At 41.5% G+C, this 22404-nt stretch overlaps 1 protein-coding gene across 4 annotated transcripts; it reads left to right on the top strand.

Annotated features, from left to right (window-relative positions):
- The first annotated feature begins 2595 nt into the window (after positions 1-2595).
- slc37a4b (solute carrier family 37 member 4b) lies at positions 2596-20599 on the top strand. 4 transcript variants are annotated; one of them, XM_078265395.1, is made up of 10 exons: positions 2596-2675; positions 4018-4552; positions 6820-7052; positions 11552-11798; positions 15055-15207; positions 15880-15965; positions 16060-16173; positions 16757-16822; positions 18306-18444; positions 19084-20599. In XM_078265395.1, exons 2-10 carry the CDS (start codon positions 4405-4407, stop codon positions 19248-19250), a joined length of 1353 nt encoding a protein of 450 aa, XP_078121521.1. In that variant the 5' UTR covers positions 2596-2675; positions 4018-4404; the 3' UTR covers positions 19251-20599. The 4 variants fall into 4 exon arrangements, with proteins under 4 accessions (XP_078121521.1, XP_078121523.1, XP_078121524.1 ...); XM_078265397.1 differs by lacking the exon at positions 2596-2675 and adding an exon at positions 2709-2897; XM_078265398.1 differs by lacking the exon at positions 2596-2675 and adding an exon at positions 2904-3397.
- The last annotated feature ends 1805 nt before the right edge of the window (positions 20600-22404 follow it).

Below are 22404 nucleotides of genomic sequence, written 5' to 3' on the forward strand. Positions count from 1 at the left end.
CTTCTGGGCTCGCTTGGAGCAACAAAGACCTTGTCTTTGAAGAAAACAACCACAAAGAAGCAGACAAACTGCTGATCCACCAGGCTGTGCTGGCTTCACAGCGAAACCCACATGATGCACAGTTGGTGTTTCTCTCACCAGATACAGATGTTTTAGTGCTAGTCACAGCAAACTATGATCTCATGTTGAAGAACACGTCCCTTTCTATGGCCTCTGGTGTTGTGCAGATTGAACCACTGTGGCGAGCTCTAGGTAAAGAAAGAGCAAAGGCTTTGCCAGCCTTTAATGCATTCACTGGGGCTGACAGCACAAGAAGGTTCTCCCGCATAGGCAAGGCAACCTGGCTGCAGGTCTACCTCAAAGCAGATGAAGATATTGTCAAAGCTCTGCAGATGCTTTTGGATGAAGCAGATGTGACAGAAGGAATGCTGTCAGCCCTGGAATCCTTTATATGTGCAGCTTACTCACCCTCAACTGCGATGGCATCTCTTCTGCAAACACAGGGCAAGAAGTGACAAGCGCCCTCCAACACTTGGAGCTCTGAAGCAGCACATCTTGAGAGTCCATGTCAAAACAAGAGTATGCGCACAGGCAGCCATTGCTCTGCAGAATCCACAGATGGATCCTCTGCAAAACGAATACTTCAAACCAGTGACCGCAGAGGTCCTCCCAGCCCCAAAGGCCATCCTTGAGTTGGTTCAATGCAAGTGTAAATCTGACTGCTCTTCTGGGAGGTGCTGCTGCAGAGTTAAGGACTTAGCCTGTACTGATATGTGTCAGTGCAGCAGCCAGTGCCAGAACGATGACGATTCCCAAACAGTGATGTATGAAAGCGATGATGATTATGATGATGTATAGAAACTGTCTAATCAAAAAGGATGCTTAATCATACTGTGGTCTAAATGTGCATGTCGATACTTCCAGAACATCCACGTTTTACCTTAGCTACTTTTAAACTCTTCAATAAAAGGAACTCCGAGTTATCTGACCAACTGCTTGTGATGTGTAGTTTTTTTTACCCATATTGTGGATGTATTTCAATGGGATGATAAAAAAAACATGTTTTTTGAGGAACATGGAATATTAAATGCAAACAACTTTTCACTACAATGATATTGCAAGAAAACAACCACACCGAGTCATTTTCGACGCACTTATGCATCTATGGGTTAATGTGGTAAAGTCTTGTAGCTTTGTAACTAGCGAGGCCCTCCCCCGTCCAAAAGCCCTCACAGGCGGTCAGTCTCTCAGTAGCCTCGCGCAGCAGTCTCAGCCTGCAGTCAGAGCAGAGACGAGACACACACCACTCCACGTCCAGGCTGCACACACGCACACATTGTTACATCAATCCACATCCAAATTATTTCAAAACCAAACAAAAATGGAGAGATTTCTAGTGAGGAACAACAAGGCAACCGACGCACCACCAGCTGCAAAAAAGCTTTGAAGGTACAATGAAGCATACCTGGCTCAGGTCTCACATTAACATCACCTACCTGCAAGCTTCTGTAAAAAATGCAGATGATATGCCTACTATTAGGCCTAGTAATAATAACAATAATAAAGCATGAATTCATATCAGAGGTCTGGTGCCAATTCCCAATTATAGCAATAGCCTAGTAATGATAATAGGCCTACTGATGATGATAATAATAATAATAATAATAATAATAATAATAATAATAATAATAACAGCAATGAAGCATGTAACCTCATATAATTATATAGCAATAGCCTAGTAATGATAATAGGCCTACTGATGATGATGATAATGATAATAATAATAATAATAGCAATAAAAGCATGTAACCTCATATAATTATATAGCAATAGCCTAGTAATGATAATAGGCCTACTACTACTTATAATAATAATAATAATAATAATAATAATAATAATAATAATAATAATAATAATAATTCCTGCAAGCTCACATTAGAAGTCTGGTGCTACTGCCAATTATAACAATAGCCTAGTAATGATAATAGGCCTACCTACCGCTACTGATGATGATGATAATAATAATAATAATAATAATAATAATAATAATAATAATAATAATAATAATAATAGTGTGGGCCTAAAAATAATAGCCTAGCCTAGGGCTATCTATCTATCTATCTAGCTATCTATGCAAGGTGGTGTAGTGGGGGTGGCGCCGGGAAGGGGGGGCCCAACTGCAATGAACCAGCTTTGGGGGGGGGGGGCAGCTTGCAAAAGGTTGAGAACCCCTGAGTTAAGGGGTCCTTGGCTTAAAAAACGTTGAAGACCCCTGGCCTACGTTATAGTTTATATCAGTAATAGATCTATTATAATATAATAATAATAATAATAGCCGACCTAATCTGCATGGTCAACTGTTTAATTCGAAACGATATTAGTCCATAAAGGGTTCCATGTTGGCTGTGTCGTGAGAAATTACACATTTAAAGTCGCATATTTTAAATGGAGATTGGCGGCGTGAGTGCATTGAGAATACCAGCAGACGTCCTGACACATCACATCATAATAAGATGCATCCATAAACCGTGGTGCAACATTAACTCTTTTGCCACGGTGGCTGATTGGCTCGTTTCAGTCACTGTGTCACGGTGACGCGCTCAAGAGCTCCAGATTCATGAACGCGCGCCGTTCTTTTCAATGGATGGGACCAGGAAGAGAGACGCGGATGAAAGGTAACCAGCTAGCTTTACAGGCATTTCCTCATGTCAGTGTAGCAGCGAGACAGTGAAGGGCGAACCGCTGTATCAGACTGCATCAAACATCGACGTGTCTTGCTTAGTTATGTCGGCATTTGGTGAAATGTAGGCCTGAAGGACACTCAAGATAGCTGCACGGCCCGCCCCATAAATCAGTTCGCCATGAGTAACGTTAGAATGCAAGAATGGTTCTGTTTGGTGGGTTTATCAGTTCATTAGCATAATGCTGTTGTATGCTAGCCTAGCCTATCTCTGTCACAGGCTTCCTCCGTCAGACTCCAACTTCCGTATGAGTTGAAGTGTTTACATACATGAGTGAGCTGAGCATATCATATAATGTTAAATGGACTGGAATGGAATTACGCTACCGGTAATTTGAGGTCTTTGGACATCCTCCTAACTTTTATTCTTCTAAAAATACCACCTACTAACGTTAGGTCTCCTAAGGTCCAGCTGCGTAGGCCACCTGATATGTTCAGGGTCGCTGGCTGGAGACCTGCACACAGCCCACGCCAGTTAAAGGAACCAATTTCTATATGACAAGTGACCTTAGACTGAAACAGGTCCAGAATGTCACTTTATCCTGAGCCTGGAACAGATGATGGTCTGTAAATAACAAGGTGGCTGGAGGGCAACTGACCAACACACAGCCTCATAACACCAACATGGAGGAAAAAAAATCTGTATCTGAAGAAAAGGTCCGCCACATATTGCTATGAGAACAAAGTTAATACTGTTCAATCATTAAGACAAATCCCTTAAATGTTAACAGAGCATCAAGTCTCTCTGTCAAGGATCAGATTTGTAGTGTTGTAGTGCTAGGGCTGCACAATGTATCGTTATTATTTTTTTTTTTTTTTATCTTCGTTGCAATATCAACTGGCGCAATAAACGCATCGCGAAAGGCTGCGACATATCGTAATAGACACTCAGAGGTTTTTTGTGTAAGTTCAAAGAAAATATCAGCACTTTGTAATGTAACTGTCATTCTCTTTTTAGTGGTGCCTTTTTATATTTAATTCAATGTTTAATTTGTTCAATAAAAGTGTTATTATCCGGTAATGTAAATTCAACGAGCAATTGGTCGTATTTTAGCAGAATACTGAAAGCAGCAGAAATGCAGAACTACACTTTAATATCTGTTTATCTATCGCAAGTAATTATCACAATATTCAACGTTATATTACATACTTTCCTCATTTCGTGCAGCACTAGTGCAAACATAATATCCTTGAATCATCTTTTATATGCCCACTTAGGCAATTCTAGAATGACCAGTCCTTACTTATGCTATTTATTATGCTGTTTTCATTTTCAGATTGGTGTAAGGTTTCCCCCCTCTGTCATCACTTCTACAAGCAGCAGCCTCACAGACAGACAGACAGAGCGTCCAGCCTGCAAGAAGAGTCCTATCCAGAGTGTTTCTCCTCATTGGAATGATTTAATCAGTGCTGCCCAGCCAATGTGACAGCTTATTCCATATCTCTAATGTCCCAGTGCAAACAAGTTCTTGATATCGTTGACTTTTTACCCAGACAGTCCAACAACAGCTGCTGATTACAGCGCGGCTCTCAGCTTGGCTGGCTATAATCTAGACGCCAGAGCACCCAAATACAAGACTCCACTGAAGAAAAGTTTTGTTTGTTTTTTCCTCGTCATCCTTGAAGTTGAACGCCTTTTTGTTTTTGTTCACTCGGGTGCAATCATGGGGGCCACAGGCTACGGTTACTACCGTGTAACCATCTTCTTCTGCATGTTCATGGGCTACGCGCTGTACTTCTTCAACAGGAAGACCTTCTCCTTCGTGATGCCCTCTGTGATGGAAGAGATCCAACTGGACAAAGATGATTTGGGTGAGAAAGGAGCAATACTAGACTCTAGAGCGTATTGCTTGTTTGTTGGTGTGGTTAAGCAATATTTCCTTAAGCTATCATTAGGTCTGTAATGGGGCTATTGTTTGGCAAAATCATTGTGCAGTAATGCCTAAATCGGGCTTATTTTGCTTGCCAAAAATACACAGTGCAAAGGCATAAGCATGCAGTGTGGCATACTGAACACTACTGGACACAGAGATACAACTGCTTCCAGCCTGTTTAAGCTTATTCACCCACTGCTTGATGATTTAAAGTGTGCACACCCCACCTTCTGCACATGCACATGAATATGTTAATGTCTAATACATTTTTAATATAAAGTGCCATTTTAAAATGTTCTTGTTAATCAGTGTGCCATATTAGCAGCATTAAGCCTGCCATCTACCTAGCCCGCTCAGGCAGTGTTATTTTTGTCCTTCACGCTGCATTCTGTGAATGATTGGCTAGTACTTCTAGCCAATCAGAGGCAGTGTAGGGAGATTATTAGTAGTAGTAGCAGATTAGTAGATGGGGGGGGGGGGATAAAGTCAATCAAACTACCGTAAACAACAGGCTGTGCTCGGTCAATGGTTGTGAAAGAGGTCCTTTGGCATGCAGATTGGAACATTTCCAAAAAAAACTCTTTTGCTAGTTGCTGACCCCTGGTCTAATACAATACTTTGCTATGACAGAGGTTTCTCATTACCACACTTGACCTCAGTGAAAAGCTGTACTTTGCTAATAGCTCAATAAATGATGGGACAGTCAAGAGTGTGCTGAATATTAAACTGAATATTAAACTGCACAAGAAAAAGATGAAACCAGATTTCTAGTCTACAGCCATGCCAGCAGCTCTGTGAGGCTCTGCTTAAACGCAGTGGTGCTTTGAGCTAAATGCTAAGGTCATTATACTCCCATGTTACCTGATCTGTACTGGAAACCCATTTTTAACCTATTACCCTTACCTAAAGGCTATCCGGACCCTAACCATTTGAAGCCAAAGGCTAACCTCAACCATCTACGCACATAGAGCAAATCAGGTTTCTGGTACAATGCTGATGTTTAGAAGCTGTAGTATTTACCATGTTCACTTGCTTAGTTTAGCATTTTAGCATGCTAACATTAGCGTATTAACACAGAGTACAGCTGAAGCTGATGGGAATGCCATTAGTTGTGTAGGTGTTTGGTTATAACCCAAAGTATCTGACAATTTAGAATGTTGACCTGACGATAGTGCTGGATGAAAAGTCAGATGGCCACCAAAGTTATTATAATTCATCCTGTGGAGGACATGAATGTCTGAACCAAATTTCATGGCAACCCATCTCATAGGCTAGGTGTAGCAAGAGATATTTCACTCTTAACTACAAATGTCAGCCCCATGATGATGAGGAAAAGTCGGTGAAACACTAAAGACAACCTCTGGGAACCATGAAATGAATGTCTGGACACAAATCTGGACCAAAGTGGTGGACTGGCCGACACTAACCAGCTGGCCTCGCCATCCCTAGAGCCTCTGTTAGTGTGGCTGATAAAACAATGACCCCCCATATATTTAATCATCAGTCTTTATACATGGTTGGTGCATTTTCTATTGTCTGTACTACTACGGAGGGCAACCTTGATACAAGCAGAGGGCGAGCATTTGGACAAAGACTGATATGATATTATTGGCGGGGAAATTACTTGAGTCTTAGGCCGCGTTTAGACGTCCTGCGTTGGCCATCCAACAGTCCGCCAAAAACTCAGGTCTTTCCATTCATGTTGAATGGGGGTAGTGTGTTTAGGCTGCGGCGGGGGTTGCCGCAAGGGGAGGGTACTCAAAAAAAGCACAGCGGGCCTGCGGCGAATAGTTGAGACCGACTCAACTTTTGGACTTGTCAGAGTGTTGTGAGCTGTGGTTTGAGGCGGTGTGAGAGTCCCGTACAGGAAACAGGAAACATCACTGCCTCTATCGCTGCCACAAGAACATTTTAAAACACTATGGAGGGTAAAACACGAAACACAAGCACTGAACTGCCCGAGAGTTTGTGTTATAGCTGAATGTTTCCTGAAACAACAAAGCACTCACTATGTCTCTCTCCTGTGAAATAAAGCTGCCTTCAAGTGCGGTCGGACACGATGAGATCTAAACGATCAGACGGAAAACAGTAATTGTGAAATATGAAGTCTACTTGTGCTTTGTTGGGGGGGGGGTTAAGAACACAACAGGACGTCACACAAATGGGTACATTGCTTTAACAGTGCCCTTCATGGTGTCTCTACAGGTCTGATCACCAGCAGCCAGACCATGGCCTATGCCATCAGTAAGTTCATCAGCGGCGTGCTGTCGGATCGGATCAGCGCCCGCTGGCTTTTCTCCATCGGACTCTTCTTGGTGGGAGGCATCAACGTCGCCTTCTCCTGGTCCTCCACTGTCCCCATGTTCTCGCTGCTCTGGTTCCTCAACGGCCTAGGACAAGGCTGTGGCTGGCCCCCGTGTGGCAAAGTGCTGCGCAAGGTAATCCCGTCCTGCCCACCACCTCATGCAACACAGATCCCTTATACAGTGTAATGGTCAGAGTAGGGCTGTGCAATTAATCACATTTTAATTGCGATTTTGATTTCGGCTCCTGATGATCCCAAAAATGTAATCGAGAAAAACAATTATTTTGCACATTACGTTTTGCAAGTAGACTCTTATTTTGTCTTGTGTTTAAAAACAAAAAAAATTCAAACAGGAAAATAGAGCTCGACCGATATATCGGGGGGCCGATATTAGGCATTTACCTCAAACTATCGGTATCGGCATTTATAATGGCCGATAAATGAATTGGGGCTGTCGCAAACGTTATTTTTTAAACGATTAATCTAATGATTATTTTTTCAATTAGTTGACTAATCTAACGATACATTTTTCAATTAGCGATTATTTCCCCATTGCTCAATTATTAACAATTTACACAAAACTAATTTCAATAAGGTTCAAATCTCTATTTATTAAAATTGTTTAACACTGCACTGTTCCAAGTTTTTAGTGCAACCTGAAGCCAGATGTAGGCTATCAATCCAACCACAAAATAAAGTCACTTTCAGGAGGAATACAAAAATAAAAACGTAAAGTAAACAGAGCAGGTGCAAAAAGAGTAGCCTGTATTTGCTTTTTTTAACAGTAGGTAAAATAATGAATAAGCTCTTGTTTAACATCCAAGCTCTTTGTTGTGTCCCTTCTAAGCAAGAACGATGCTGTCGCCAGTCAGAGCAACAAGCTTCAATGTAAGCTTGCATTTACGTTGTAGTGCTTGTTCTGCCACTGACAGGCTCAGATTAATATTCTAAGTGTCTGACAACATTATGGAAAGGATTTCTAAGGAGGTCGATCTTTCTGTTAAAGGGTAAGATCATTTTTTTTTAAACACAAAAACGTCCGCGAAATTGCGTTCACTAAACCCACCAGACTCCATGTAAATAAACAGTAATTTTAGGATCGGAGAATACACCTCATTCAAAGTTGACAGAAACTAAATAAAACTATGAAAAGCCGTGTTGGGTCGTCTTACCACTTTCCCAACAATCACAATCACAATGGTTGAAATAAACACACAGTTTACTGATTTACATGTGAAAATATGTTGGCTCTATACACGCTAAAAGTGTTGTTTTTTAAATGGAGTCTGGTGAGTTTAGCACTATTGATCTCAGAGCTGTTTCTGGTTAAACAAAATGGTCTTAAAAAGGTCTATCTCTGAAGGGATCCTTTCCATAATGTTGTCAGATACTTAGAATAACAATCCGAGCCTCTCAGTGGAAAAAAAACAGTCCTTTAGTGGACGGAATTGTCGATGCACATTTGCCCCATAGGGTTACATTGTCGCCCAGTCTGTGGCTGCTGCTCACAGAGTTCTCGCTTAATACTGGAGCAATTTCAAAGATGGTTGAAAAAAACCTTTAAGTTCAATAAATGCAACATCTTTCCAAAAGTCAATGAGTAATCGTGTTCAATTATCGTGATTTCAATATTGACCCAAATAATTGTGAGTATGATTTCTTTTCATAATCGAACAGCCCTAGTTCAGAGCCAATGGAAGTCCCTCTGAACACGCAGGCTGCCCGTGATGCCTGCTGCTATTATTCTGGGCAGCTAGTGAAAGGGTGTAACCCCGGGGTGGGAGCCACCTGCTGCCACACATATTGTGCTCAGCCTGTTGGTTGTTGGGAGGTGTTTTGGAGGAAACCTGTTCCTTGCTGTCAGACAGTGCTGACCTTTGGCCCAGAGGTGGCATTGCCTGGTTTGAGGAAATGTCAGCCTGTGCCAGCTGTCTGAGACACTGATTGTCCCAGTCCAAAGGGGTGATATCAACATTGGTGGTGGTTTGAGAGATTACAGAGTTGCCTAACAATGTGCAATGCCTCATTATACAAATACAGAGTTTTCCCTGGCTTTGTGGAAGAAGGTGCTCATATTTGGCAGGGGGGTTTAGGCATCCTTCTGTGTCTCTTTGTGGGATTTTGTCTCTTTTGTGGGTTTTTGCGTCTCCTTGTAGTCGTGTTGTGTCTCTTTTTGGTCATTTTTGTTTTCTTAAGGGGTTGTTCCAGCTCTCTGTGGTCATTTGGTGTCTCTTTGTTTTCGGGTTGTGTCCCTTTTGTGGTAGTTTTGCGTCTCTTTTTCACATCATTTTGGACCACTATCATTGGAAAAGCTAGAGCAGATAAATAAATAACACTCAAAAAGCTTAAAAGACAGAACATGCTGAAGAAGTCCACTGGGGACCAACTACAATCATTAGATCTGAGAAAAGTCATTCAGTTTAGGTGCTGCACCTAAACCTTATAGTGACAGGGAAGGCCCTGCAAATAGCTTTGGATCATAAAGGTCTGGTAAATGGTGTGCATTACAGGCAGGACTTTGAAAGCACATATGAACCCCTAACACATCCTGCTATTCTCTGCTCGGAGACAACTTAAGGCTCGTGAGAAGCCACCCTAAACGTAGCAGTGTTCAAAAGGTGAGGAATAAATAGGCTTTGGCATGTGTTCAGTACTGAAGGGGATCAGATTACAGGAGAAAGTATTTATAGAAGATCCTCCGTAGATCTTTTTAAAAGAAAAACACCTTTGTCCAAAGGTGTTTTCCTTGTCTATTGAGAGTTAACGTTAACTAGAGCCCGCCCGATATATCGGTGGGCCGATATTGGGCATTTTCCAAACTATCGGTATCGGCATTTATAATGGCCGTTAAATGAATATTTCAAAAATAAAATAAAAAGGGACGAAACCCCCCATGTGTATTGGCGTTGCATAGTTTGTCCACCAGAGGGGCTCTACAGCGTCCCTGTTGGCAACACTCGTGTTTAACCCTTTAAGTTTCATATCTTAAGTTTGTATTTTTATACATTTTATTTATCAGAACTTTCATATATTTAGATGTTCCGCTATTCTCTTGTGACAATAAAACAATCCAAAAAATGTTTAAACTGCATTATCATATTATTTTAGTGAGGACTCATAAATAACTACAAATAACTAATGTTAGGGAAATCTGTTTAGGTTTGGTACGCGTTTCTGAATAAATATATATATATATACCCGATATATCGGATTTTTAAATCACCAAATATTTGTATCGATATCGGCCTTAAAAATCCTTTATCGGTCGGGCTCTAACATTAACATCTGTTCTCTGTCGCTCCTGTTCCACTGAGAGTGGATCAGCATGGTGTTGAATCAGCCAGTAGGCTGCCTTAAAGGCCGTTTTATGCTTCTGCGTCGAATCGACGGCGTACCCCCGCAGACCTCTCTGCATCTACGCCGGACCCTACGCCGTAGCCTGACGTGCACCTCTCGGAAAAATGTAACTACACGTCGCGGCCACGCACGTCACTCGGCCGTGGCTTGTTAGCGTTGCATTTCCCCCGACTCATGTCCTGGTTCTCCTTCTCCATAAACAACATGAAATCAAGGAGGGCGTTAACTTTTCCTGCTAAAGATGTCTCACCTTGGTCAGAAAGCACAGGGGAGACACTTTGTTTCTCTAACTATGAAAGTCAGTACTCCCTCCGAAGCTAATCGCCGTCACTCTCTCACTTCTCCCTCTACCACACACTCCCAACACACACACACACACACACACACACACACACACACACACACACACACGCCGGCTCGACGCACAAACCAGTGCACAAGTATAAACATCAGGCCACTTACGTAGACTACGGCGAAAGCTCTGCGTGGAACCTCCGCAGAAGCATAAAACGGCCTTTAGTGTTTGCCCAGGGGAGTCTAAAGTTACTGGTTACTATGTTGGGTATGCTGTGTGAGGAATGCTTATGGAGGCCTTCAGCTGTATTAGCCTACATGATGTAGGCTAAGAGTGGTTCTGAAACGGAAAAATAAAAAAAAAGAATCTGAAACAAGTGTTGCACTTTGGAAAAATGTGTCCTCCCTTCAAAAGTGCCACGGAAATGTATTTTATCTTCAATAACAACAATTGAATAAAAAACTATTTATTTGATTTTCAAAACAAATCCCACATCAAAATAACCAAATGAATAGAAAAAACGTTCTTCAAATAAAAAAAAACTAAGACCTAGTAACGTCTGAGGTCAAACAAGTGAAATCTAAAGTAAATTACGCCCTAGGCCATTTAAAAATTGCATTGTGATTTATTTTTTATGTAAACCGGTTGTAATCTTTACACATTTATACTGATTTTTGCATGCATTGTTATATACATCCCTATAAAAGTCTGTTGATTATTAGTTCAAACTTTTGTAATGTTTCTGCTATTTTGTCCTTGCCTCAATTTCCTCTAAAAGAAAATGAAATGAAGCGAATCAGCATTATTTCGACCATGACCTGTGGGTTGCTTCAGGAAAGTGACATGAAGAGTAACCAACAGTATGTACAATATTATGATAGTTGTAAACACGAAGGTGAAATAAGTCTGCATGCTCTGCCTGCATTGTAGGATTTTGGGATATGCTGACTGTTCTCTGCTTTGTGTCTCTTCCCCATCAGTGGTTTGAGCCCTCCCAGTTTGGAACATGGTGGTCTGTGCTGTCCTGCAGTATGAACCTGGCTGGAAGTCTGGGTCCAATCCTGGTCACAGTGCTCCTGCAGTACTACAACTGGAGGACTATCCTGACCATGTCAGGCATTTTCTGCGCTGCCTTCTCCCTTGTCTGTGCGGCGTTTGTAAGGAACGAGCCAAAGGATGTGGGCCTGCCCAGCATCGAGGCAGCAGTCAAGAAGGGCGCTAAGGGAGGTAAGAAAAGAGAGGAGTTGGTGAGCAGTAGGGATCGACCGATACTGGTTTTTCAAGGACGATACCGATTATCCATAGTTTTTGAAACCGATATTTGGAACCCATATGCATTTACCGAGAAAATGAAAAACTTTAAGTCAGTTTAATAAATTTAGAAACTTTCAACATAATACCCCGTAAAAGATAGTCAGATAGCGGCACATTAAGTCAGACTCAGTGGTGAGTGAAACCAAAGCAGAGGGACAGACAGAGCTGTAGAGGAGCCAAAGTAGTGCACTTTTTAATTCATTAACGTTATCGGGCAAATAAAACGCCGATACAGATAATCTGCAATCTGCCAAAAAACAGCGAGCAGGATTACAGTGGGCAGAAAGGCTGAAGATGCTACCTCAAAGCATGTCATTCACTTGGTGCCATCCCTTTTGCATCGAACATCCACCAACAGTGGGTCTCCCCCCAACACCCACACTTGGGATATTAGCGATTAGTCAAATGCCTGAGTACCCAGGAGCCTGTTCAGACTGTGTGGAGGTTTATCAAAGCTTACTGGGACACACTTGATTAATGAGGACATCCCATGGCTCGCGCCATGTACAAATACATGGCTGATTTAAGCTCAAATACTTAATTGGTTTTTCATTTTCACATTAGAGCTGCAAAGATGAATCCATCGTCAACTATTAAATTAATGGCCAAATATTTGGATTATCGATTAATTGGATTGAGATATTTGTTTTAAATGAAAAAATGTAAAACTTCTGTGATTCCAGCTCCTTAAATGTGAATATGTTCTAGTTTCTTCTCTCCTCTGTGACAGTAAACTGAATATCTTTGAGTTGTGGACAAAACAAGACATTTGAAGACGTCATCTTGGGCTTTGGGAAACACTGATTGAATATTTCCCCTAAATTACGCAGGTTAGAGCGGACAGCAAAGGAAAGAGGGCCTATACATTGCGTGATCATGGGGACGACCTTTTGTGGAGTTAACAACCAGAACCTCTGTCTTATCAGCATTGAGCTGTCAGACATTTTCTGCTTACCAGTCCCTAATGGCGTTTAGACAGTCAAGAAGCCTAGATGACATAAAAGCCAAACAACGACAGTCCCATTCATACAGGAGTAGACTGGAGGTGTGTTTCCCAAATGACAACCATGATCACTGCTCCCACAACTGGAACCCCCTAACCTGTTATCACTATGCACGCTGGGATAATTACTAGAGATGGTCCGATACCATTTTTTGCTTCCCGATACCGATTCCGATACCTGAACTTGCGTATCGGCCGATACCGAGTACCGATCCGATACCAGTGTGTCATATATTTTATTATGTTTTAACAGCTGTATACTACTATCCCTGTATGGATGTGATATTATTTCTATCTTTGTTGGTCTGGCTCAGGTTAAACTCTTTGTGAAACATGAACAAACACAATCAATGAATGCCACAGAACGTTCTTTTATTATCCAGTTTGACAGTCAGTTATAACGGAAAAAGAACATAAATGAACTACTTTAAACTGGATTTTCTTGAGGGCTTTATTACGTGGTATCGGATCGGTGCATAAACTCCAGCACTTCCCGATACCGATACCAGCGTTTTAGGCAGTATCGGAGCCAATACCGATATCGGTATCGGAACATCTCTAATAATTACTCAGATCAGGCAGAGAAGCGCTGCGTCTCATGTTGCTTAAATTGCCTCCCCGAGTCCTCCACTTGCCTCCCTTCCTCGCGTCTTAGTCCCTCCCACCGAGGAAATCATGGGAGACGAGAGGCAACAAGCAAATGTGTTTTCAGCTGGATGAGACGTCCTTTCCTCTGAAGGGTCACGTGAATTCCTCGGCTGTACCGAGCGGAGTTGGCAACGGCTTTCAGCTGAAGGGCTTCCAGGGCATGCTCAGGGCAGAAATAAGAGCTTTGAGACGGCCTTCACCGAGGAGGGACAGAACAACTTCTGGTTCAGCCGAGGAGTCGAGGAGCTATCAAATTTGGGCCAGAGATGCAGCTTAGGTCTTTGATAATGTTTCTGATGCTGACATCAATAAATGTCCACCAGGCGGAGCAATTAGGACCTCATAATTGACAACTGCTCTGTAGTCTATTTGTTATTTGAAAAGTACATAATACATATCAAATCTATCTTGCCCCAGCCTTTTTAACGTAAAGAGGTCTAACGTATTGCAACCACATACCGATCTTTTGTTTATAGCATAGATGCTTTACAATCATTGGATCTTTCAGAAATGATGTGCAGTATAAGCAGTCAGATACCAACATCAGCAGATAAATACCGGACACACTCCATACGCATAATACTGATTTAGATGGGCATGCTGCTGTATAACCAACACATACTAGGGCACCTACTGCATACTGTACTGCATGTATATTGACCCATTGCTGATTTCTAGATATTTTAAGTTTGTGAACGTATCTCCCTGTCTAGGGCCGGGGACCGTACTTATCTTACTTATTTGCCTCCTTAGTATCAAAAAATGCCTCGTCATTCAATACCAAATTGCAATATTTAAGGAGTAAATCTCGTCAGTGAGCCAATAAGCATGCAGCATGCTTCTACCAAGATCTGATAATGCACATACACATCGTGGAAACACGCAGGAGAAACTCTACATTGCACAGAGACGGGGCTCACGCGTTTTTGTTGTATTTTGACAGGCTTGATACAGTGGTGGAATGTAACTAAGTACATTTACTCAAGTACTTTACTTAAGTACAAATAGGAGGTACTTGTACTTTACATAAGTCTTTTCATGCCACTTTTTACTTGACGGAGCAGATTAACAGAGCTGTTTTTAATCGTTTCTAAAAAAAAAAAATGCAATGTTTTCTTTACTTTTAAGTACATTTTCCTGATGGTACTTATATTCTTTTGCTTAAGTAACCTACTTTCAATGCAGGACTTTTACTTGTAACAGAGTATTTTTTTTTTTTTTACAGTAGTGTATTAGTACTTTCACTTTAGTTAAGGATCTGAATACTTCTTTCACCACTGCTTGACTGCAGTGTGCGTCACATAGGTGTAAGGGAGATGAAAAAATTGAAAAAGATTCGGAAATCATGTGAGAAACAAAAATAAAAACTTGATTAAACAAGATTTGTACCGTAATGTTGTAATTTCTTTTTGTCAAAATGGATTTAAGTATCCTTTAGGAACCCGGAACCGGTGTCGGTATAGATTTCTTCCTGTGATGATACCCAGCCCTGTCCCTGTCTGTACTTGACCTCCCCAGGGACCAGCGAGAGCACCCTGAGGGAGTTCCTCCTCTCTCCGTTCCTGTGGGTGCTGTCTCTGGGCTACCTGGTGGTGTTCGGGGTGAAGACGGCTGCCACTGACTGGGGGCAGCTGTTCCTCATGCAGGAGAAAGGCCAGACTGTTCTCATGGGTATGCACTTTAGTTGTCCATTGCTTCTCACTAGGGCTGAACGATTCGTCGTTTTCAAATCGAAAGAATGCGATTACCCCATCGTGAAGACCGCGATTAATCAAATGCAATATTTAGTTGAATGTTTGGTGTAACATTTTGTTTAACATTTTTTATTCCTCTTTTTATTATATTTACTAAAAAAAAGTTCTTTTTTTTTAAGATAAATGCTGGAATAGTGTTCCATATCACAGACATTTCAGTGGTTTTTTTTATTGCTTTATGTAACATGATGGTAGAAGGTGCCATATGTAGACGCTGCTGTTGAACTGAGGCAGAGCAGACATTTCAGTTTACAGGAAAGTACTGATACGTTTTTATTGGAATAGTTAATAACTTTAGCTTTTGTGATAAATGTTCTGTGTTTGACTGTTCAATGTTCCACGCGTATTAAAAGAAAAACACTTCTATCTATGTTCTCATCCTTGCATAAGAATATAGAGCCGTTTTGGTGGCGTCTCATGTTATAATGCTCCGTGACATGTTGTATCTGTTACACAGGGAATATTGAACTTTAGCTAAACTTAAAGAGAATTTTTTTTTTTTTTTCAAAATCGTTCAGCCCTACTTCTCACTAGTTTTCACTTCAGCCTGGCTGCTTCTGTGTACTGACACCGGCTGTGTTGCCCGCAGGCAGCACCTACATGAGTGCCTTGGAGGTGGGAGGTTTTGTGGGCAGCCTGGCAGCGGGCTTACTCTCTGACAGAGCTGTAGCTCGGGTGAGTAACGGGCAGGGATGGATTAGGCAACAATGACCGGGAGTATTGAGTAGGGTTCAGTGTTTCAATCATCCTCTCTTTTGACTTCCTCCAGCAAGGCCTGAGCACCCACGGCAACCCTCGCCACGGCCTGCTCATTTTCATGATGGCCGGGATGTATGTGTCCATGTACCTCTTCAGAGTCACCATCACACCTGAAGTCCCACAGGTACTGTGATGGTTGTGGTTTTCTGTTGTGGTTTTTCTGTTATTTCTTTCCCTCTTTCCTCATTTGTTCAGCGTCTCCTGTGTTCCTGTATTCTTTGTTTGTGTTTTCCTAGTTCCATCCCTGTATGTTTCATGCTTCAGTTTTATTATGTCGTGTTCTGTTTCTCCTTGTTTTACTTCCTGCCTTGTGTGTTTTCCCACCTCTGTGATTGTGATGTGTCTCACCTGTTCCTCAGCCCTCATGTCACCTGTCCCTCGTTACCTCGTGTATTTAGTCTCTGTGCTTCCTTTGTCTGTTGTCAGGTCATTGTTTGTTACTCCCCCTATGGCTGTCCTGTTCCTTGTGGTTTTTGAGTCCCTAGTCTTTAGTTTTTTTGGAACTCCTTTTGCCTGCCTCAGGACATCCTTAGTTGTAAGCCGTCTTATTGACTAAATCTTCCACTGCCTCCTCGTCTCTGCACTTTAGGGTCGAAGCCTGCATCCCTAGACATGACATAATTGCTTTTATTACTGTGTAAAAATGCTTGAAATGAACATGCTGCCCGTGTTTGGAAAAATAACAAGAGCTCATTTTCTTTGCTCAGGAGGCTCCTCTTTGGGTCCAAGTCATTCACCCCGTCTCTGTCCTCATTGGTGTATCAGAAAAAGAGGTATGCTTGAAAATGTTAATGGGACTCATGGGTATCAAATCTTAGTAAGTTAAGCCCTATTCACAAGGGACTAGTATTACCTAGGGCAGGGGTCCAACGTTCGTTTTTTAAGCCCAAGGACCCCTTAACTGAAAAAGAGACGGAGCAGGGACCCCCTACTACATATTGTGTATAAAATGAAGTTGCATATTAAACTGGGCCTACAATAACGTGTGGGCGGTCTAAATCCTTTATACATAGCTTTTTTTTGCATAGAATACTAAGCTTTTAAAATATCCTAATTGTTGGCATGATTTTATACAGTAAATCATGTTTTAATGTTAAACATACATGTGTCACAGTGAATCCTTATGATGACCTGTATCTGTGGATGGCCTTAGTGACTACCTTACCTATAGGCCAGTAAGCAGTGGGGATTGATATTTGCTAATAATATGTTGGATTTGTGTTATTTTTCAAAAAACTTAAATTAACAATAATTTTGAAGCCCCCTTGCATTGACTGAGGCCCCCCCCCCCCCCAGGGGTCCCGGACCCCCTGTTGAAGATCCCTTCATGTGATTTAGAGCTGACACCCCCACATCTGTGTCTTATGCGGTGCGTTCGCACGGGATAAGTCAAGTCTGTATTTTATTCAGATTTGCTGACAATATCCCCCACATATGATGTGAAGGCTTTCATTTATAATTGGCAACGCAGCCAATACAACCCGGAATCACAGATGTCCATTCGCACAGGACTAATATTCTCGCACAACCTCTGTGTTTGGCAAAATATGGTAAGTTATTTTAGGGCTTAGAGACCTCTAGTAACTTGTAGGCGTGGGAATCACCCGAGGCCTCATGATATGATATCACCACGATACTTATGTCACGATACCATATTATTGCGATTTTTAAACATATTGCAAAATTCTGTAATATGTTGCAATTTATTACCTTTTTTCCAACTTCACATTTTTCCCAGTTTCAAATGATGTCCCCAAAAGGAAAACTTTGCCAACGTCCCAACGTATCGCCACAGAATACCATGCTGTATCGATTATTTCCCCCCACCCCTAGTAATTTGTAATAATTGCAGAGATCGTCTGTGATCTTAATCCCGTGCAAACCTGCCATGGCTGTAATTTTGTTAAGTAAAAATCCCACCGCCAGTTACCGACCATATTTCGCCAAACGCAGAGGTTGTGCGATATTAGTCCCGTACGATTCGGCATCTCTGTGAGGGTTGAATTGGCTGCGTTGCCAATTGTGAATGAAAGTTTGGATAGTTCCTTCACATCACGTGTGTGTGTGTGGGGGGGGGGGGGTGTGATGTCTGTAAATTTGAGTAAAATACAGACTTCACTTCCCGTGAGACTGAGCCGCACGAAACACAGACGTGGGGGGGGTGATGTCCCCTGGTGATACTAGTCCCGTGTGAATAAGGCTCTAGTAAAGCTTTCATGAACACGGTGTTGCACAGTCTCTTACTGTCGTACACAGATCTGGATCCTGTTCCTCGGTGCTGTGTTTGGATTCTCTTCTTACGGACCTATTGCCTTGTTGGGGGTGATCGCCAGTGAAAGTGCTCCTTCAAATTTTTGTGGAACCTCTCATGCTGTTGTAGCTCTGATGGCAAATGGTAAGCAGTGTTGTAATGTACCAAAGTACAAAGACTTGGTTACTGGGTTAAGTAGATTTATTTATTTTTTTACGGATTTATATTTCTGGAAACTTTCACTTTTACTCCACTACTTTTCCTAAATAAAATGTATACATTTACTCTAAGGGTCTTCGTTACTCGTTAGGCATGATTTTGTACGTTGGGGTGAAAGATTCTTCCTCCCAAAAAATGAAAATTCAGTTTTTCTCTGTGTTGATGTCAGACTTTGAGTTTGATGTTTAAGAAGGTGTGGAAACCCGGAATACTACGCTTTACTATAAGGAAGCCACAATGAAGTTCATAATCAAAGTTTTTCTTCACTTTTACTTCTAAAAATTCAGGACATTTAATATCTGAAAATTTCTTTTGAGACTTAAGTACACTACATATCAGATAAGACTTAATTTAGTACTATTCTAGAAGGTGACTTTATCTTCTACTAAAGTCATTTTCTGGTAAGATACTTGTACTTTTACTCAAGTATTTTGTTCAAGTACTCTATACAAGACTGACGGTAAGCTGCAGATTCACATGAGCAGCAGTAACGTGTTCCACTCACCGTAGTATTCCAGCATTGACACCCTCGTATGACTAAACAAGCGTTTTCTTTCGTTGCAGTGGGGGCTTTCATGGCGGGGCTTCCCTTCAGCACTATTGCCAAACAACACAGCTGGGACATGGCTTTCTGGGTAGCCGAGGTGATAATGGCCGCCGCCACCATCGGTTTCTTCCTCGTGCGCAACATGCGCACCAAAATGGGACGGATCGCAGTGAAAATGGACTAATGTGTCTTCCCTGAAAATGAGCCGACTGTTGATGTCCTGTTATGTGACGAGACGGACTGTGTTCTTGCACTGTTGACGGGTCTGTGTACAGAATACTGCACATTAACACAACCATCAGTTTGACCAAACGCGACCACTGTCATGCAGACTGATCGCCAACATTTAGTTTCTAATTAATTAGGTTGATGTACTGTAGATGCTCAGGGTGGGTGTGAGTCATTTAACAACTTTAGATTCACAATCAGGTACTTTTGACACACACACACACACACACTAAGATTTTTCTTGTTTATCCGCACAACGATAGTAGATGATAATTGATTATCACAAGATACTCTGGCTACCGCATGTACATTTTGGTATAGAAAAAAAAAAAAAAACGCTCTGGGTTGTCTTCATTAGTTTAAACCAATCACAATAGTTTTTGGCCGCGCTAGACTCCGGACGCAGCGACGTTGGCTCTGTAAAACCTTCTCGGGAAGGAGCATTTGAACCCCGCAAAAGAAAACGCCACATAATATTAAATGAAGCTAACTTTTCACACAATACAGTAACGTGAGCTATTTAAATTAGCTGGATACATGGTTTAAAGTCATCTGCTCATTCGTCCACAGCATTCCCACCAATCGGTCCCAAAACCTCCCCGTTGGAGAGGAAATGCCGTCAACATATTCTTTGTAAATCTTTGCAATCATTTCCCGAAAGAACCAAGCAGGCCTGCCTTGTTGCACCATCCAAATTTCCATCCAAACTTGCCATTTACAGCCTGTAACGTTAGCTTGATGGCTCGGAGGGTCTTCCTCGGCGTTAAGTATGAAGAAGAATGATCTCCCGTTGATCCAGACTAATCATGAGCTTCACAACAAACACTTGAATGCTTCCACTTCATCCTAGAGGCAGTTTTCATGTAGAGACATTTACAATCGGCTGTATGCTAAAAAGACCATAGACGTGAACATATGTAAAGGTTCGAGTGGATTTTGTTGAGATAAAGTGAGTGCATGCTGCTCATAGACCTTTTTCACGGCAGAGAGTAGGAAAAGCACAGGTGTATTCAAAACCATTAATGATGGCTGCATTCCACTTAGGAGAGGCCCTGGTATTGTACATGCTGACTCTGAAATAGCTTACTGGGACACTTGATGGAATGGAGCCATCGTTAAGATTATCAGTTTCAGCTGTGCTTTTCCTACTATGACAAGTCAAAAATGTCTGCTGTGAAAAAGGTCCATCGGATACCTTGCCTTCAGTGGAGGTCAGTTCTAGACTATTATTTGTCTAGGTATTTGCACAGATGTGGTAGCATGTATCATGGTCATTTTACAAATACCTCATATTTGTAAAAGAAATGCAATAGGCTCATTATTTCACTAAAATGAATTGGAGAGCATGTTATTTTTTTATACACAGTTGTATGTTACATGATACAGAACTCCTTAGGCCTTGTCCAGTGGTGGAATGTAACTAAGTACATTTACTCAAGTACTATACTTAAGTACAAATGTTGAGATAAGTTACTTGAGTCTTTTCTTTTCGTGACACTTTCTACTCCTACTCGGCTACATTTCAGACAGAAATATTGTACTTTTTACACCACTACATTCATCTGACAGCTTTAGTTACTTTACAAAGTAAGGTTTTAGCACACAAAATTGTAAATGAAACTACCCAACAATATAACGGCCTACAAGTCCAGCTGAAATGATTAGACCATTAAACACACAACTGTTTGGATCCTTTACACTTTCTACAATGGGAGGATTTTTCTACATTTAGTACTTAAACTTTTAAAACTTTAAGTACATTTTCCTGATGATACATACTTTTACTTAAAGTGCTCATATTATGCTCATTTTCAGGTTCATAATTGTATTTAGAGGTTATATCAGAATAGGTTTACATGGTTTAATTTTCAAAAAACACCATATTTTTGTTGTAGTGCACATTGCTGCAGCTCCTCTTTTCACCCTGTGTGTTGAGCTCTCTGCTTTAGCTACAGAGTGAGACATCTCACTTCTGTTCCATCTTTGTTGGGAGTCGCACATGCGCAGTAAGTACTGCTGGCTTGTCAGTTGCAGAATATGAGGGCATGCCACGCTAGCAGCTAGGCGAGCATTATAACGTGTGTTCCAAAGTGACCACGTTTGTCTCTGAAGTAAAGGCTGGACTACAATAGAGCTGTTTGGAGCAGTTTGTGAACAGTGTTTTCTGTTGGAGATGGTAAGTCCCTTTGGGGGGGACTTTGGGCTTTTTCACTTTGTAAACCTATAACGTGCACAAAAAAGATATAGAACACAATAAAGGAAAGGGGAAAAAGCCAAAAAGCATAATATGAGCACTTTAATGCAGGACTTGTAACCGTTTTTTACAGTGTGGTATTAGTACTTTTGCTTAAGTAAAGGATCTGAATACTTCCACCACTGGCTTTGTCAGCTTTTGTGATCAGAGATGTTTTTAAGGATTGATTAACGTCAAACCTGTGCTACAGGTGTTCTGTCACTGCCACTGTAGTTGTGTACAGACATTACAACACTAGATTGTGTATTAACGTTCTCATCTCAAAAATCGGAGTTTTGTCAACTCCAACTACTGGGATTGTAAAATGGACTTGAAGGGTTAAGGACATCTAATAAACTGGCAGTAGTTAAACTTACCAGCGGCATCCTTACTGTGAGATTGTGTCCCTTGCTTAGGCCAATTCTAAAAAAGCTCTGTGCACTAAGTATGCATAAACATTCCCACAGCTGGAAGAAGAATGTCTGCTCATGCCACACCTATGCCTAAATGATAGCTGCACTTTTTTTTTTTTTTCTCAAAACGATGTTCCCATGGCAGGAAGTGAAAAGATTCCTTTTTCATTCAATTCCAACGTAAGCGATGCGGGACAAAATCCAGCCCTTATGTGCACAAATTGGTTAGGATTAGGAGTTATATAAATCATGAGTATCTTACAAAGTTACAGTATTGTTACTACAAAGGTTTGTCTTTGTGTTATTCTGCCTTCACTGCAGCTCAGCGGGGAAACACTGCTGCACAAAGACGGACGTTTAATGGAAAGTCTGTAACTGTGGGAGAGAGTCTGACTCACACTGCTGAATCCTCATAATAGCTTCAGTTGAACCTCAGAAGTGGGCATTTGATCCCCCATTACTTA

Source organism: Sander vitreus, chromosome 13 (assembly GCF_031162955.1).
Source record: "Sander vitreus isolate 19-12246 chromosome 13, sanVit1, whole genome shotgun sequence".
Classification (NCBI taxonomy): domain Eukaryota; kingdom Metazoa; phylum Chordata; class Actinopteri; order Perciformes; family Percidae; genus Sander; species Sander vitreus.